General features: G+C 49.3%; 1 protein-coding gene across 1 annotated transcript in view; it reads left to right on the top strand.

Moving 5' to 3' along the window:
- spred1 (sprouty related EVH1 domain containing 1) overlaps positions 1 to 15,137 on the top strand; it is a 39,883-nt gene extending 24,746 nt beyond the window's left edge. Inside the window, exons 2-6 of the mRNA XM_023807734.2 lie at positions 117 to 300; positions 3,347 to 3,515; positions 6,296 to 6,345; positions 10,759 to 10,917; positions 12,769 to 15,137. Coding sequence (XP_023663502.1) covers positions 117 to 300; positions 3,347 to 3,515; positions 6,296 to 6,345; positions 10,759 to 10,917; positions 12,769 to 13,407 — 1,201 coding nt within the window. The 3' untranslated portion in view covers positions 13,408 to 15,137. The remainder of the gene's footprint in view (positions 1 to 116; positions 301 to 3,346; positions 3,516 to 6,295; positions 6,346 to 10,758; positions 10,918 to 12,768) is intronic.
- The last annotated feature ends 242 nt before the right edge of the window (positions 15,138 to 15,379 follow it).

The raw sequence follows: 15,379 nt of genomic DNA, 5'->3' as shown, positions 1-15,379 counted from the left end.
TAATGGCGGTGATCTGTGATTATTTCTTAATTTCCTGACTTTGAGCTCATCCAGTTTTGCACGCATGAGATCGGTGGTCATGCACTAACCCCCCTCCCCCTCCCCTTTGCCCCCAGTGACAGTGACTATTTTGCACGTGTGAGAGCCGTGGTCATGACTCGGGACGACTCCAGCGGAGGGTGGCTTCCCATGACGGGTGGGGGTCTCAGCTGTGTCACCGTCAGGAGAGTGAGGCGGCAGGATGGAGACGGCAGCCGCACCGACTTCCTCATCCAGGGGGAGAGGCTCAGAGACAATGCGGTAAGCTGGGCTGGGGCTGGAGCCTCACCTGCATGCTCCCTTCTCACTGGTTGGGTTCGGTCATGTGATTTTTAAAGGGGCGGGACTCCATGTGAGCCTGCGAATGGGATACAAGTCAGTGCAGGATTGGATCACGGGCTCACATGTTCTGACCCTGAATGATATGCTGCAATATATATAAAGATACCACGCTTAAACACATAACATTGTTTTCAGTGAGCTTCTGCTATCATCTTAATTTGATCTCAGATCAGCTGTAGGATTGTGGGAACATTCCTTGTTTTGGATTTTTCAAAATCTCATCCATTTTCAGAATGAACTCATTAATAACTTTTCGTTTTCCACCACCTTTTTTCCCCCGTCGTCTTCATCAACGGGGGCAAAAACTGCAGCTCTCATTAAGAATTCATTCATACATTCATTCATTAATTCATTCCTCATTCACTCTTTTTGTCTCTGAGATTTAAATGAGACGCGCACATCATGTCTGCTTCCGTTATTCTCACAGCCTCACCGTGGATAAGCTCAGGGCTTTGCGCACTGACATTGCTGATTTTATACACATAACTGGAAAAACATGTATGGGGTTTTTTTTAGATCCTCCATTGTCTAAATGAAAGGCAGTGTGCTTGCTGTGGCAAAGGGCAGACTTTCGCATGGGACACAGATAGCATCAGGACATAGCCAGGGTCTCCGTTCTCGGAAATGTCTGCACCACATGCTTTCAATAGTGATCATTTTGGAAGGGGGGGGGGGGGCGGTGAACACCCCTGCTTTCCTGAGGTAGGGGGGTCTTTGTGATTTATTAGAAGACCTTCGTCTGTTGATATGGGACTGATGCCTGTATCAGTATGGCTAAACTGTAACTGTTTGTATCGATGAATGGGTGAGAATTGTCCATCTTTTTTGGCCGTGGCGTTTACGTAAGTGGGCGCGGTATCCGGAGGTAATCCACGGAAGGCCATGCTATCCGGTCGGCAGCTTTAGTAACCAGCCGTGATTTATGGACATGTGCAGCTGTGCGGGTCCACGTTTGCCTCATGTAGGGTCATAACAGCGATGGTTGGGGTGGGGGGAGCAGCCTCCCCATGGCCTGCTGCTGCACGCCATTTCCCATCATGCTCCACTGCCTTGTATGTGACCTCATTGAAAGCCAGAGACACGTGCACCAAACAGTCAGATCCAGGATTTCCATGGCGAAGAGTGGGGGATGGCATGCACTCCCCCCATGATGGATAAGCAGGGACATTTGCCCCCCCCCCCCCCCCCCCCATATTAAGGGGGACGAGCCGGCACGTGCGGCCATTTTGGGATCACGGTGCTGGCGTCCATGAGCACACAAGCAGCTCTCAGGCTCGTCTCTGCTTCCCCTGTTTCTGTCACACAGGGCTTGGTGGTGTGAGATCTGAGGAATGCCTCCTCGGTCATGGTGAGCCCCCCCCCCTCCCCCGAATTGATAGGGAGCACTGATTCTGTTTAGGTTGGGGGTTGAATTCCAGCCCACCCACTCCCTGTGTGGAATGTGGTTTAGGGTGTCCCGGCGAGACTTCCTCTTCAGGGCGGCGCGTACGCTCACCTTACTGGCCCCGGCTCCGCTCTGTCTCCTTACCCCCCCCCTCCCCAGGGTCCTGCCAGAGAGGCACTTCATACCCCCATGCTGCTGCTTTTCAGTAGACAGGGGCTGTACTGCAGCTCTGTGCTGGGCAGGGGCAACACACACACACAGCCAGGGGGTATATACACACACACACACACAGCCAGGGGGTATATACACACACACACACACACACAGCCAGGGGGTATATATATACACACACACACACAGCCAGGGGGTATATATATACACACACACACACAGCCAGGGGGTATATATATACACACACACACACACAGCCAGGGGGTATATATATACACACACACACACACACAGGCAGGGGGTATATATACACACACACACAGGCAGGGGGTATATATACACACACACACACAGGCAGGGGTATATATACACACACACACAGGCAGGGGGTATATATACACACACACACACACAGGCAGGGGTATATATACACACACACACACACAGGCAGGGGTATATATACACACACACACACACAGGCAGGGGTATATATACACACACACACACACAGGCAGGGGGTATACACACACACACACACAGGCAGGGGGTATACACACACACACACAGGCAGGGGGTATACACACACACACACACACACACACAGGCAGGGGGTATACACACACACACACACAGGCAGGGGGTATATACACACACACAGGCAGGGGGTATATACACACACACACACACACACACAGGCAGGGGGTATATATATACACACACACACACACAGGCAGGGGGTATATATATACACACACACACACACAGGCAGGGGGTATATATATACACACACACACACACAGGCAGGGGGTATACACACACACACAGGCAGGGGGTATATATATACACACACACACACACAGGCAGGGGGTATATATATACACACACACACACACAGGCAGGGGGTATACACACACACACACAGGCAGGGGGTATACACACACACACACACACACAGGCAGGGGGTATACACACACACACACACACACAGGCAGGGGGTATACACACACACACACACACACAGGCAGGGGGTATACACACACACACACACACACAGGCAGGGGGTACACATACACACACACACACACAGGCAGGGGGTATATATACACACACACACACACAGGCAGGGGGTATATATACACACACACACACAGGGTATGCACAGAGACAGAGACAGACACAGACACACAAGGTCTCGCAGATCACAGGCATTCCTCACAATGAAAGGAGTTATTTTGTTTAGTTCCTTCAGGACAGGAAGGTAACAATTAAATATTAATGACCCGTAGTTAGATGCAGGAGGATTGTGGAGTTTCCTGTACACCTTTTATAGAGGATGAATGTGGAAATGGCATAATTCCCCACGGCGTGCGCACAGTGTGAGGGTTTTAATGCAGCCAATCGGCGCCGCAGGTGGTCCTGGAGTGCGTCTTGAAGAAGGAGCTTGTCTACAACAAGGTCACCCCCATCTTTCACCACTGGAGGCTCAACGACAAGAAGTTCGGCCTGACGTTCCAGAGCCCAGCAGATGCCCGGGCCTTCGACAGGGGCATCCGAAGGGCTGTGGAGGACATCGACCAGGGTGAGCCCCCACTCCCCCGCCGCCTTAGTTTCCATTGCCATGCCCCATTTCCAGACTGTATTACATAACATTCCTGCTTCAGTACTGCACTCGTGACATAGGGGGCGCTCTGACCACCTCAGTGGCGGGGTGATGCACCTGGTGTGTGGCCAGGTGATCTCAGGCCACTCCCGGGAACATGTGTGCAGGGCCCTCTTGGGGTCATTTATTACCCCCTACCACAGGAACCGGCATTCAGTGTAAAAATGCCTCCAGGTTATGCTTGTTTTTTTTCTTTTCCTCCTGAGTAATTTTGGCCTTCACTGGTATTCGGCGTGGGGGGGGGGGGGTGGTGAATACCTTGCAATCTTCTCTCTGGTTGGCTTGCGCTGCTCATGTTTTTCTCGACAATGAGTGTCACACCCAGCTCATTCAGCTTCAGCAAACATTATGGGAAGGGAGGCATTTCGGGGCAGAGCCTCCTGTGTCCATGACTTCCTGTCATACTGCCTATGATTCTGATTGCTGTGGATGTGCCTCTAGCCCACCCACCCCCACCAATCCGTCTCTGCCGGAAGTGCTAGGTCTGCATTGACATTCTGCTAACATTCTGGCGAGCGATACAGCTGAGCAGACAGGCGACTGGCGGAAAAGGAGTCCATTCGGCCAGCCACCACCTTCTCCGAGTTACATAACGGCGCCCCCTCCCAGCCCCAGCATACGTCCAGAAAAACTTTGGACTTCCACAATTTGAAAAGAGCCACAGTTCGCTGTTATGTCGCACTCTGTTGGGTATTCCAGGGCTGGACAGCTGCCTGGAGAGTCCATCCAAGAGCAAAGCTTTTCACGGGGGGGGTTTGTCACAGAAATGGGCACCAGGCTGTTAACCTGACAGCCCCCTGTGACCCCTCACACGGTGACAGGTGCTGTGGATGGGCACGATGGCACAGAGGGGCACCCTTTGGGCATTGCCCTGTTGGCAGGAGAGGCAGTGCTGCATTATGGGACTGAGAGGCCTGTCTACCCAGGGAATCGCAGTGGAGAAGCACGCTGGAAAGCATCTGACCATCTGAGGTCAGAGGTGGGGTAGCGTGTGTCTCAGTGGGATAAGCTTCTCTGCTTGTGATCAGACGGTTGCTGTATGGAGCCTGGCATCGGCACATCTGCAGGTCCTTGAGCAAGGCCCTTAATCCCCAGCTCCCTGGGGGGAGCTAAGGGTGGCAGCCCTTCACCGCCCGCTTGCAAGTCGGGGGAGGCGTAGAGAGAATTTCCCCACGCGGAACAATAAGGTATCAGTTATTATTATTATCCTCGGGATTATGATCACCTCCAGATTTAAAAACCTGATAGTTTGTTGAGTATGTGCGTGTGTTTGGCCTCTGAGTACATCCGGATAAAATGAAAGATGATGCAAGGTGTGACGGTCATACTGCATTCAGCAGAGTACGGTGTTTCCTGTCCAGGCGGGAAAGACCCTACAATGACAGTCTCTCAGTACAGCAAAAGCAGCAAAACGGCTATGCTCTTCCTCTTGCAATATATACCTACGTAACACATTTATTAGATTATTACAGCCCTTTGGGCAGGTATAGCGTGTCTTCTTTGCGATCCGATCCTGCCCGGGCCTGTGCTGTCATTAACTTGGCATCAGGCAGGGTCACGGCGCCACACACTGGCTGTTTTATTCCCTTTGTCGCTCTTATTATGGAAGTCTGACGCACTGACCGTATCACTGACCCTAAAACCCCGAGGCAGTGTCAGAGTTGCCATAGCAACCAGCGTGTGGCATAACATGCGTGTCCCTGCAGCATGCCGTTTCACCTCGGCTCACACACAAATGTTCCATCAGGCCGACCAGTTTCAGATAACAGTGGGTGCTTCCCTACTGCCCCGCGTTCCCAGATCTGAGACCCGGCTCTTTATCGAAGCCCCTCCGATCCACCCCGCATTACCTTGCGCAGATCCTTCACACGTCTGCGCTCTGAGCCCTCTGTCGGATTGAGGCCCTGCGTAACCATGGCAACTGGCTACAGGGCTTCGCCGGCAGTCTGGCCCCGGGTTCCATCAGAGACGGACGTGGCGCACCGGGGCCAGGGGTGGTAGCGGTGCGTACCGTACACGCATATGTACCCATCCACGATATATTTGCACTTTTTGGGTTTTGCTAAGAGAGATGAAAGGGGAATGTGTATTCTCATGTATTATCATTAATATTACTTTCGCTGAATGGATAATTATAAGGATTATTTAGCTGAATGCCTGCGTTGTTTTTAACGTACTTTATTGAGCACCACACTGACATACAGTACAGTTAGAGAGAGATAGCTATGTAGAATGGCTGAAATGAAATGTGGGAGTGGGGGAGGAGGGGTTGTGGTTTTTCAAGATGTAACACCATGGAAACGGGGGGGATTGTTATGAAACGTGGTTAAACTGCAGTTTGGTGGTCGGGACTCGTCTTGACCGTCTGAAGCGTTCCATCATGCTGCAGGCAGGAAAGGTGACAGTACAGTCTCAACAACCAGAGAGACGCAGTGGGGGGGGGGGGGGGTTTGTGGGATGTGGGCTGGTGCTTTCATTAAAGAGGCGTATTTAAAGGTGAGTGTGTGCAAGCAATATGTACAGGAATCAGTAGCAGACAGGACAGTCCATCTGGCCTTATTCCAATAGAATAGGTATTGGTAATACTGTGGTTTCTTTGTATGCTGGTATTGTGTGTGTGTGTGTGTGTGTGTGTGTGCACGCACGTGTGAACATGCATGTGCTAGGTAACACCCTGAAATGCAGTCTTGTCGTTACAGGCTGCCCTTCGACCCACAGTGACCCGGAGATGTCTGAAGACGGAGTGCAGGTATGTCTGCTGATGTGCTGCTCAGGGACAGGAAGTGGGCGGTGCTAAATTCCCCCCCGGCACATTTCCAGTGAGAAGCGCGAGGGGGAAGCTAATCGCGTATGCAGGCTGGCGCCACAGCCCCGCTGCACTGGCCAACTGCTGTTTTTGTGATGCTAAGTAGACATTTCCTGTAAACCCCAGGCATGCATAGGAGAAGGCCTTCTCTGGAGAAGCCCAGCTCGATGTCTGCACTCGTCCTTGCACACAATAGGGTTATTTAAGGCAGCGTTTCCCAACCCGGTCCTCACGGACCCCCAGACGGTCCACGTTTTTGCTCCCAGTTGGCACTCATGCCTGGGGTTTAACCTGCAGCATGAGCTGCATCCTTATACTTCGTGCTGGTGTGCGCGCGAATCGGATTCCCAGAACTGATGGCGTGTTCAGTACTAATCCGTACATAGAGGCCAGCATCCACCTGTCCTTCATAATCGTCATCATGGGGGCAGCATTACAGTGACGGCCATCTTATTCACTGTGAGAGAATGTGCTTCTGGGAAATGAAGTCTTTCCCTCGGTCTTTCCTAAGTATCTGCCTGCATAAAATGTAGGTAAAGTGTGGTGTATGAAGAAATAATTATATATATAATATACACACACACCATTTGCAGTGGAAAAACACCTTTTTGGGAATTATTTCTGCATCCTGTTTCCCACATATTTTTTTAAAATACTGATTGGTGACACATCGTGTGTATGGTTGCCTGGTAGTTTCGCCATCTCCACATTCTTGGAGCCAGTTGCTTGGGCAGTCATCTGTGTGGAGGATGAAGGAGTGGTAAGAATGACCACTAATTCTCCTTTGGACACAAGGACTGCAAGTGTAACGGGATGTGTGGATCTGTTCCAGTTTACGCACAGGTGCTAATGCGTGTGATATTCTGTGAGTGCTCTGCATCATTGGCCTGTGAGTGCTCTGCATCATTGGCCTGTGAGTCCTCTGCATCATTGGCCTGTGAGTCCTCTGCATCATTGGCCTGTGAGTGCCCTGCATCATTGGCCTGTGAGTGCCCTGCATCATTGGCCTGTGAGTGCCCTGCATCATTGGCCTGTGAGTGCCCTGCATCATTGGCCTGTGAGTGCCCTGCATCATTGGCCTGTGAGTGCCCTGCATCATTGGCCTGTGAGTGCCCTGCATCATTGGCTGTGAATGCTCAGCGTTGGCCTGTGAGTGCCCTGCGTCATTGGCTGTGAGTGCTCCTTGTTTCCCTGTCAGTGCTCTGTTTTGCCCTGTGAGTGCTATGTTGCCCTGTGAGGGCTTTGTGTCATTAACTATGAGTTCTCCATATCATTGGCTTTGAGTGTTCTGAGTTGGTCTGTGAGTACTCTGTGTCATTGGCTGTGAGTGCTCTGTGTTGCCCTTTGAGTTGAGCTGGGCAATATGGCCAAAAACGTTATCACAATAAAAATGTTCATATCGGTCAATTTGCGATAAATGTCAAGTTATTTTTTCTCTCCAGTTTAAAGGCTGATTTTTATTCCGGAGTTGAAAATGAAGAAAATCAGATGGTTAATCGTAGTCATAAACTTTTCTTTATGGTTAGAATGTAAAAAACACTTGCCAGACAGTAGTGATGACCAAAATGTTGCTTCCGGAACAATTTTCTGTATTTCCTGATCCCATTAAATTGAGCTCTCTGTTGAGCTCAAAGCATGCCCGCCCAAAAGGAAACCAAAAGCGCTATGCGTAGCATTTCACAAGTCCGAGATACAAGATGAGCAGGTTATGTTAGGTATTGCTGAAAAACGCTGTAGCTGGCATTCTTCCTACCTTTTCTTAATTCTCTGTGGATTATTATTGTCGGAATTTCTCACAGATTGAATTTTACTATGGATTTTCCTTTTGGATCTCACTGGATTACCCTTATTGAAGGGGTTGCTTTGGACTTACTTGCTCTCCTGGTGAGTTGCCATGTTGTTTTGACGGTTTTGTCTCTTGTCTGCCTACTTGCCCCATTGCATTCTGTTATTTGTTCAATCAAATCCCCCATTTTCATGACTGCCTTTGCACTCATTGTGCTCCACTGCCGATCCTGACAAGTTGTCATGGAGAAAGTGATCTCATTTTGTGATGCAAAGTGTATCACCAGTAACATGTTGTGTCTAAAATTATATCAAACTTTCATAGAACACTTGGCATATCGATATCGAGGGAAATTATATCACGATAATCATCGTTATCGTTTTATCTCCCAGCCCTACCTGTGAGTGCTCTGTGTTGCCCTGTGAGTACTCTGTGTTGCCCTGTGAGTGTTCTTTGTTGCCCTTTGAGCACTCTGCGGTGGTCTGTGAGCGTTCTGCATCATTGGCTGTGAGCACGCTGCTTCATTGCCTGTGTGTGCTCTGCGTCATTAGCTGTAAGTGCTCCTTGTTTCCCTGTGAGTGCTCCACGTTGCCTGTGAGCGCTATGCATCACTGGCTGCGAGTGCTCCACGTTGCTGTGTGAGTGCTTCATGTTGCCCTGTGCATGCTCTGTATCATTTGCTGTGAGTGCTCTGTCTTGCTCTATGAGTGCTCTGTCTTGCCTTGCGAGCATTCTGCATCACTGGCTGCGGGTGCTCCACAATGCCCTGTGCATGCTCTGTGTCATTTGCTATAAGTGCTCTGGGTTGCCCTGTCAGTGCTCTGCGTTGCCCTGTCAGTGCTCTGCGTTGCCCTGTCAGTGCTCTGCGTTGCCCTGTCAGTGCACTGCGTTGCCCTGTCAGTGCTCTGTGTTACCCTTTGAGTGTTATTTGTTGCCCTGTGAGCGTTCCGCATTGGTCTGTGAGCATTTTCTTGTTGCTCATTGAACGTTGTGAGTGTGCTATGTTGCCCCGTGAGTGCTCTGTGTCATTGGCTATGAGGTTATGAGTGCTCTGTGTTACCCTTTAAATGTTATTTGTTGCCTTGTGAGTGCTCCACATCAGCCTGTGAGGGCTCTGTGTCGGCCTGTGAGCGCTCCACATCAGCCTGTGAGGGCTCTGTGTCGGCCTGTGAGTGCTCCACATCAGCCTGTGAGGGCTCTGTGTCGGCCTGTGAGTGCTCCACATCAGCCTGTGAGGGCTCTGTGTCGGCCTGTGAGTGCTCCACATCAGCCTGTGAGGGCTCTGTGTCGGCCTGTGAGCGCTCCGTGTCGGCCTGTCTCATGTCCAGTTTCCACTGGGCTTCCTGTGTCCCCCAGCTTCTCCTCTGGGCTTTAGCGAAAGTGAGCCATCTCCATCCCAGCTGTTTGTCCTACCCATTTAGGTTGGCACCCCAGGTGTGCCCTAGAGTGCTTCTTTCAGTGAGATGTGCACCCCCCCCCCCCTTTCATAGTGGTAGAGCAACTGCACTGATGATCAGAAATCTCAGCTGGAAGTTCCTGGTGGGGCGACTGTTAGTGTGACATAAAAATGGAGGTTTACTACTGACAAAACATAGTATTTGGATAAAAATGCCTATTTTACAGGTCATTCTTGATTGCGAACATGGTGCTTGTGTGTATCAGGTATGTCGTCAAGGAGCTGTTTTGCCTGTGCTTTGTCATTTTTCCTGAATTTTCAGAACAGTCCACTTCTTGTTCCTTCTTTCTCTGTTGAGGTTTTCCTGTCTGGCCGTCAGGCTGTGACGCTTCCTCAGTCCCACAGGCTGCCTGGTGGCTGTGGTGCATGTCCGTGTGCGTGCGTGTCCCTGTGTGAGTGCGTGTCCCTGTGTGCGTGCGTGTCCCTGTGTGCGTGCGTGTCCCTGTGTGCGTGCGTGTCCCTGTGTGCACAGGGACATCTGCATATCTGCAGGCACAGATGTACTCTTGTGATTCATGCCTCGTTTTCTCCTCCTGTGTGACACACAGTCTATATTTGGCACGTTTTGATTTCTTGAAAATAAAGGGAAATGTTGCTTCGATGAATGCGTCCTAAAAAAATTTTTATTTTATTTTTTTTTTTTTAAAGCGTCCATTTTGTCCTCTGTAAATCAGGGACACACTGTCTGCGGACCCCAATGAGAGTAAACGAGAGGCATATTTTTAGTAACCGCCTTCTTTGTGAAAAATACATTTTTTAAAAGAAAAAGGAACGGGACTGCTTAAGATTATTGACTGTAGCTCTGGTGTGCGGTGGGAGGTTAGGAGCATGGCTGTGTTTGTCGGGCACATGCTTGCCGTTTCTGCACCATTAAAAATGCCGCAGGGCGTAAGCGTGGAGATAAGAACTCAGTGTTCCAAGCACACAGCCTTTGAGTCAGTGGAGAACTCAAGACAAGTGGCCTGCATCAACCCCAGCTCCCTCTGCTGGCTGAAAATATTACTGCCTCAAAAATCAGTGAATGGGACATAAGACTTGGGACTAAACTGGGCTTCTAGCATTTATTTTAGATGAAGCTGACATGAACGAAGCGTGTCGTCTGCTGTATTCGCAGTTGAATCCCGAAGCCCCTGCTCTTTGTCCTCCGACGATGGAGAGGAAGGCAGAGATCTTCTCCCGGAACGTGGTGACCAGTGAGCCCTGCCGGGTGTGCTATGCGCACGCCCAGGCCTTCGACCTCTCCACCCCGAGTCGCCGGTACCTGCCTCCCCCGGTAAGTGAGGCACAGTGCCGTGTTTTATGTGTGGTTGGTCTCTCACACAGACGTCTTACTGAGTGATAACGTCGAGATTTATGGATCTGTCGTCAGTTTGGTTTTTCTCTTGGATTTTTTCTGGCTTGACTCACGCCTACAGGGGTGTGGGTTCAAATCCCTCCTCCGCTGTGCCCGTGTGGAGTCTGTATGTTCTCCCTGTGTCGCGTGGGTTTCCTTTAGGTGCTCCAGTTTCCTCCTTCAGTCCTATAACAGTTTGGCTGCATAAAGTCTTAGGGGTTGTGCATGTGGTATATGTGTGTGTGTGAGTGATGGACTGGTATCCTGTCCAGCGTTTCTCCAAGCCCTGTGCCCTGTAAGCACTTACAACAGGGCTGGGCAATCTTATCCACAAAGGGCCGGTGTGTATGCAGGTTTTTAGGATAACCTTTAGGTCAGCTGTCCGAACCCAGGTGTGAGGACTCTTCAGCCAATCTGTCCTCTAGTTTTTTTTACTGTCCTCTAATTAGTGTCCTAATTAGGGAGTTGCAGCGAAAACCCGCATACACACCGGCCCTTTGCGGATAAGATTGGCCACCCCTGACTTAGAGGATTGTCGGATAAATCAGGGTTCCCGCGGGGTCTTAAAAAGTCTAAAATTCAGAAAGTTAAATTTAAGGCCTTAAAATGTCAGGTGCACGTTCAGCTACAACAGGAAGTGCAGGGGAATCAAGCGCTAACTTGGTTCTTGAGGCCAATGTGAACGGTATGTTGTTTTATTACTGAATGATATAGTTACAGGTTTATTTCATGCCATACATTATTGCAATGTAAATGTTTCGATGTAGTGCGTTTGTAACTTTTTTCTCTGATGACTGGAGTGAATTTTTTCAGTTAAAAGGCAACTACTAGCCAGTTGGCTCACGTTATCTTATCATAAAATAAACACATTTCTACTTTTACAGAGCTTTTCATGGAGTTACCTTGTGAATGTCTTAGTTTCCAGCATATAGTTTGTAGTTGTTCCTGTGGTCTTGAGGAGAGCGTTTCTCGGTCTCCTTACGGTAAGATAAGGCAAGTTTTTATTATCATACACAGCGGTTATTTAATGTGCTTTATAAAAACAAGATTTTAAAAAGGTAAACCAAGACAAAAAAGCAAAATAGAGATGAAAAAAAAACTTATTTGAATAAATATTGCTTAGAAAATCTAAAAAATCTGATTAAAAGTGCAGTATGTCCTGCCCCGCTCGTCCGCTCCTCACGTGTGCCACGCCCCCTCGTTAACCCTGTGTGGATTCCCCGTGTTTATCAGCTGTTTCCAGTTCTTTTCATTATCGCTGATGGGTCTGGAACGTAACTTCCGCGATAGGCGGGGGATCACTATATATTTTAAGGCTTAAACTATAAAAAAGTTTATGTATACGGTCTTTCTATATCGTGGATTTTCACCTATGGCTGATGGGTCTGGATCCCCCGCCTATCGCGGAAGTTACGTTCCAGACCCATCAGCGATAGGTGAAAATCCACGATATAGAAAGACCATATACATAAAGTTTTTTATAGTTTAAGCCTTAAAATACCACTCCCACATGCTTTAAACACATATGAACATATTAAAACTTATTAAACACATATGATATGCGGATGTTAGGCTAAGGATATGATCGAGTGACATAACATTTGAGAATTTCTGGTATCTTTCGAATCTTTCTAGTAATGCATCGTGTTGGTCTTAAATTTTACTCATAATGCTCTTAAAAGGTCTTAAAAAGGTCTTAAATTTAACTTGCTGAAACCTGCAAGAACCCTGATAAATGTTTTCTCTTGTTTACACGCCTGAATTTAATGCCGCTGTTTCTCCCACAACCAGGTGAGCATCAAGACCCCACGGCACGTGAGTTTCCAGGACGAGGAGGAGATCGTGCGGATCAACCCGCGGCGGGACGTTCTGAGCCGCGGCTATGAGGATTACCGCCACCCGGTGACGTGGAGGCCAGGCCCAGAGCGCGACGACCCGGACTCGGGGGGCCCGCTCTTCAAGCTGGACGCCGAGAAATACCCCGGGCGTGGGGAGCTGGGCTCCGACCCGGCCAAAGGCCCCAAAGCCCCGCCATCGCCACCGCTCAAGACGACGAAGGCGTCGCGGAGGCGCCGTGAGGACGGCGAGCGCTCGCGCTGCACCTACTGCCGCGAGATGTTCAACCACGAGGACAACCGGCGCGGCCAGTGCCCCGACGCGCCCGATCCTGTGCGCCAGTGCATCCACCGCGTCAGCTGCATGCTGTGCGCTGAGAGCATGCTCTACCACTGCATGTCCGACTCGGAGGGAGATTTCTCGGACCCATGCTCCTGCGACCCCTCCGAGGAGCACTTCTGCCTGCGCTGGATGGCGCTGGCGGCCCTGTCGCTGGTGGCACCCTGCCTGTGCTGCTACCTGCCGCTGCGTGCCTGCTACCACTGCGGCGAGGTCTGCCGCTGCTGCGGGGGGCGCCATAAGGCCGCCGGCTGAGCCGCCCCCCCACCCCACGCGTTTCTTGACCACCTCCAGAGGGTGACGTCTCTGTCTCTTTCTCTCTCTCTCCTGGAGCCTTTGGAGAAGGAGGGGCTGTTTTTTTTTGCCCCCTCCAGGCCGTGAGCGGTGAGCGCCTCGGCCTGCGAGGGACGGAGAGGCTCTGTAGTGCTCCACGCCGAGGACAAGCGAGATTACGGCAAAATCACAGGCACACACTCACACTCGCAGACGCACGCACACACGCACGCACACGCTCATACACTTACGCATCTAGACCGCAACACCGGACTAACAGATGCAGCGATGTCGATGAGAACCAGAGCGGCACGCTGCGCTCGTCAACATGTGTTTGTGTGTACCCTTGTGAAGGAATCTGTTGTCTTTAGTGCAGAAAACAAACAAACAAACAAACAAAACAATGTCGAAACAAGCCAACGTCTTGCGACTGAAAACTAGAACAGAGAATAGCGTTGGGAGTGTACAGCAAAAGGGATCTGCATGGCTCTTCTTTTTCCATTTGCAGTCGGTAACAGTGGCCTTTTTCTCAGAAATATCGCATTTGCTGGTGAAACGGCGCAGTTTTTGCCACAGGATCCCTCAAGAGCGGGTCTTGACGCCATTGACGGTTCGCTTTCCTGATCTTCACGTAACCGTGCAGGTGTGATAGGTGTGCTTCTCGTTCGTTTGGGACTGTCTGTTGCGATTCTCATTGGTTTTGCCGCCATTTTGCGACTTCCCGCTCTTGGCAAGGCCAGTTCACACACAATATTTCATTCCAATGCAAGATGATTCATTCCGTAACAAAAACGTCTGCGCCTATGTAGACCCTGCCGGGGGGGTTAAAGTTATTAACAGTTATACTTTATTTTCTGTATCAAAGGTAAAGAAGCCCTTATTTAATGAACTCGAGACCAATCTAAAGTAGTTTTACTATCAAGTGATCTTGATAATGTTTTCTTTACCTCTGCTGTGGTTATCTGCTTCAGATATTTTTGTTTGGTTTTGTTTTTTTATTTGTTCTGTTTAACTGACAAATAAGCATTTCATTCAGCAGTTTTTTGTTTTTACAGTGGCACTTAATGGTCAGTCAATCCTTCGCAGTCTCTTTCTAATAAGGATGGGATTTATTACAATATTCCCCAGACATAAAGAAACCAAAAAAACACAATAAAGTAATCATACATCGTTTGAAAGTGCTGGTTTCCACATTCACCACGATTCCCGTTTAAAATGAGATTAGTGAAATCCACCACACAGCAACAAAGATGTATATATGTATACGTATATGCATATATACATTTACATATAGCTGATAGCCTGTCTGTGTGCATGTGTATATTTGCGTATGTATACTTGTATATCTACACATAAAATTGTGTATAGTAACATGCTCACACATACTATGTCAGTAGGCAATAAATGTAATCTATATTGATCATTTGCAGAGGTATTTATTCAAGTTGATATAGTACATACTAATATCGTTGAATTAAAGCTTGGCGTGTGATTGCTAATTGAGCACACAATATTAGTATTTGCTTTTTAAAAAATTTGTTTTACTCGATATTCATCCATCTAGAATATTTATGTGCATTTTTTTTTTTTCCCGTTTAACGGCATCTTGAAACACGGCGAATTTGGTAAATCCCAACAAGTACACTTTAAGAAGAGCAGTTATTGTGGCAGCCTGAGAGGCCCCATCCCCCTCCCCCCCCTCCCGCCAAACCCCCCCCCCCCCCCCCCCCCCGGCGATGGGGATGGGGGTGATGGCTGCAATTCTCGGCATTACCCATGTAAGAGCCACTCTCACTTCTCAGCACCAAACTTTCTTCACCTTTCTATGCAATTTCAGCTGCCCGGAGGCTTCCCTTTGCTGACACGTTCGTTGTATAGACTGACTCTATATTAATGAGGTAATCCCGAGGTACTGAACCTACAGCATCTGTAAATAAATAACCCTATGTCTAAA

Source organism: Paramormyrops kingsleyae, chromosome 19 (assembly GCF_048594095.1).
Source record: "Paramormyrops kingsleyae isolate MSU_618 chromosome 19, PKINGS_0.4, whole genome shotgun sequence".
Classification (NCBI taxonomy): domain Eukaryota; kingdom Metazoa; phylum Chordata; class Actinopteri; order Osteoglossiformes; family Mormyridae; genus Paramormyrops; species Paramormyrops kingsleyae.
The sequence above is the reverse complement of the archived record's forward strand: the minus strand, read 5'-3'. Positions and strand labels throughout refer to the sequence as shown.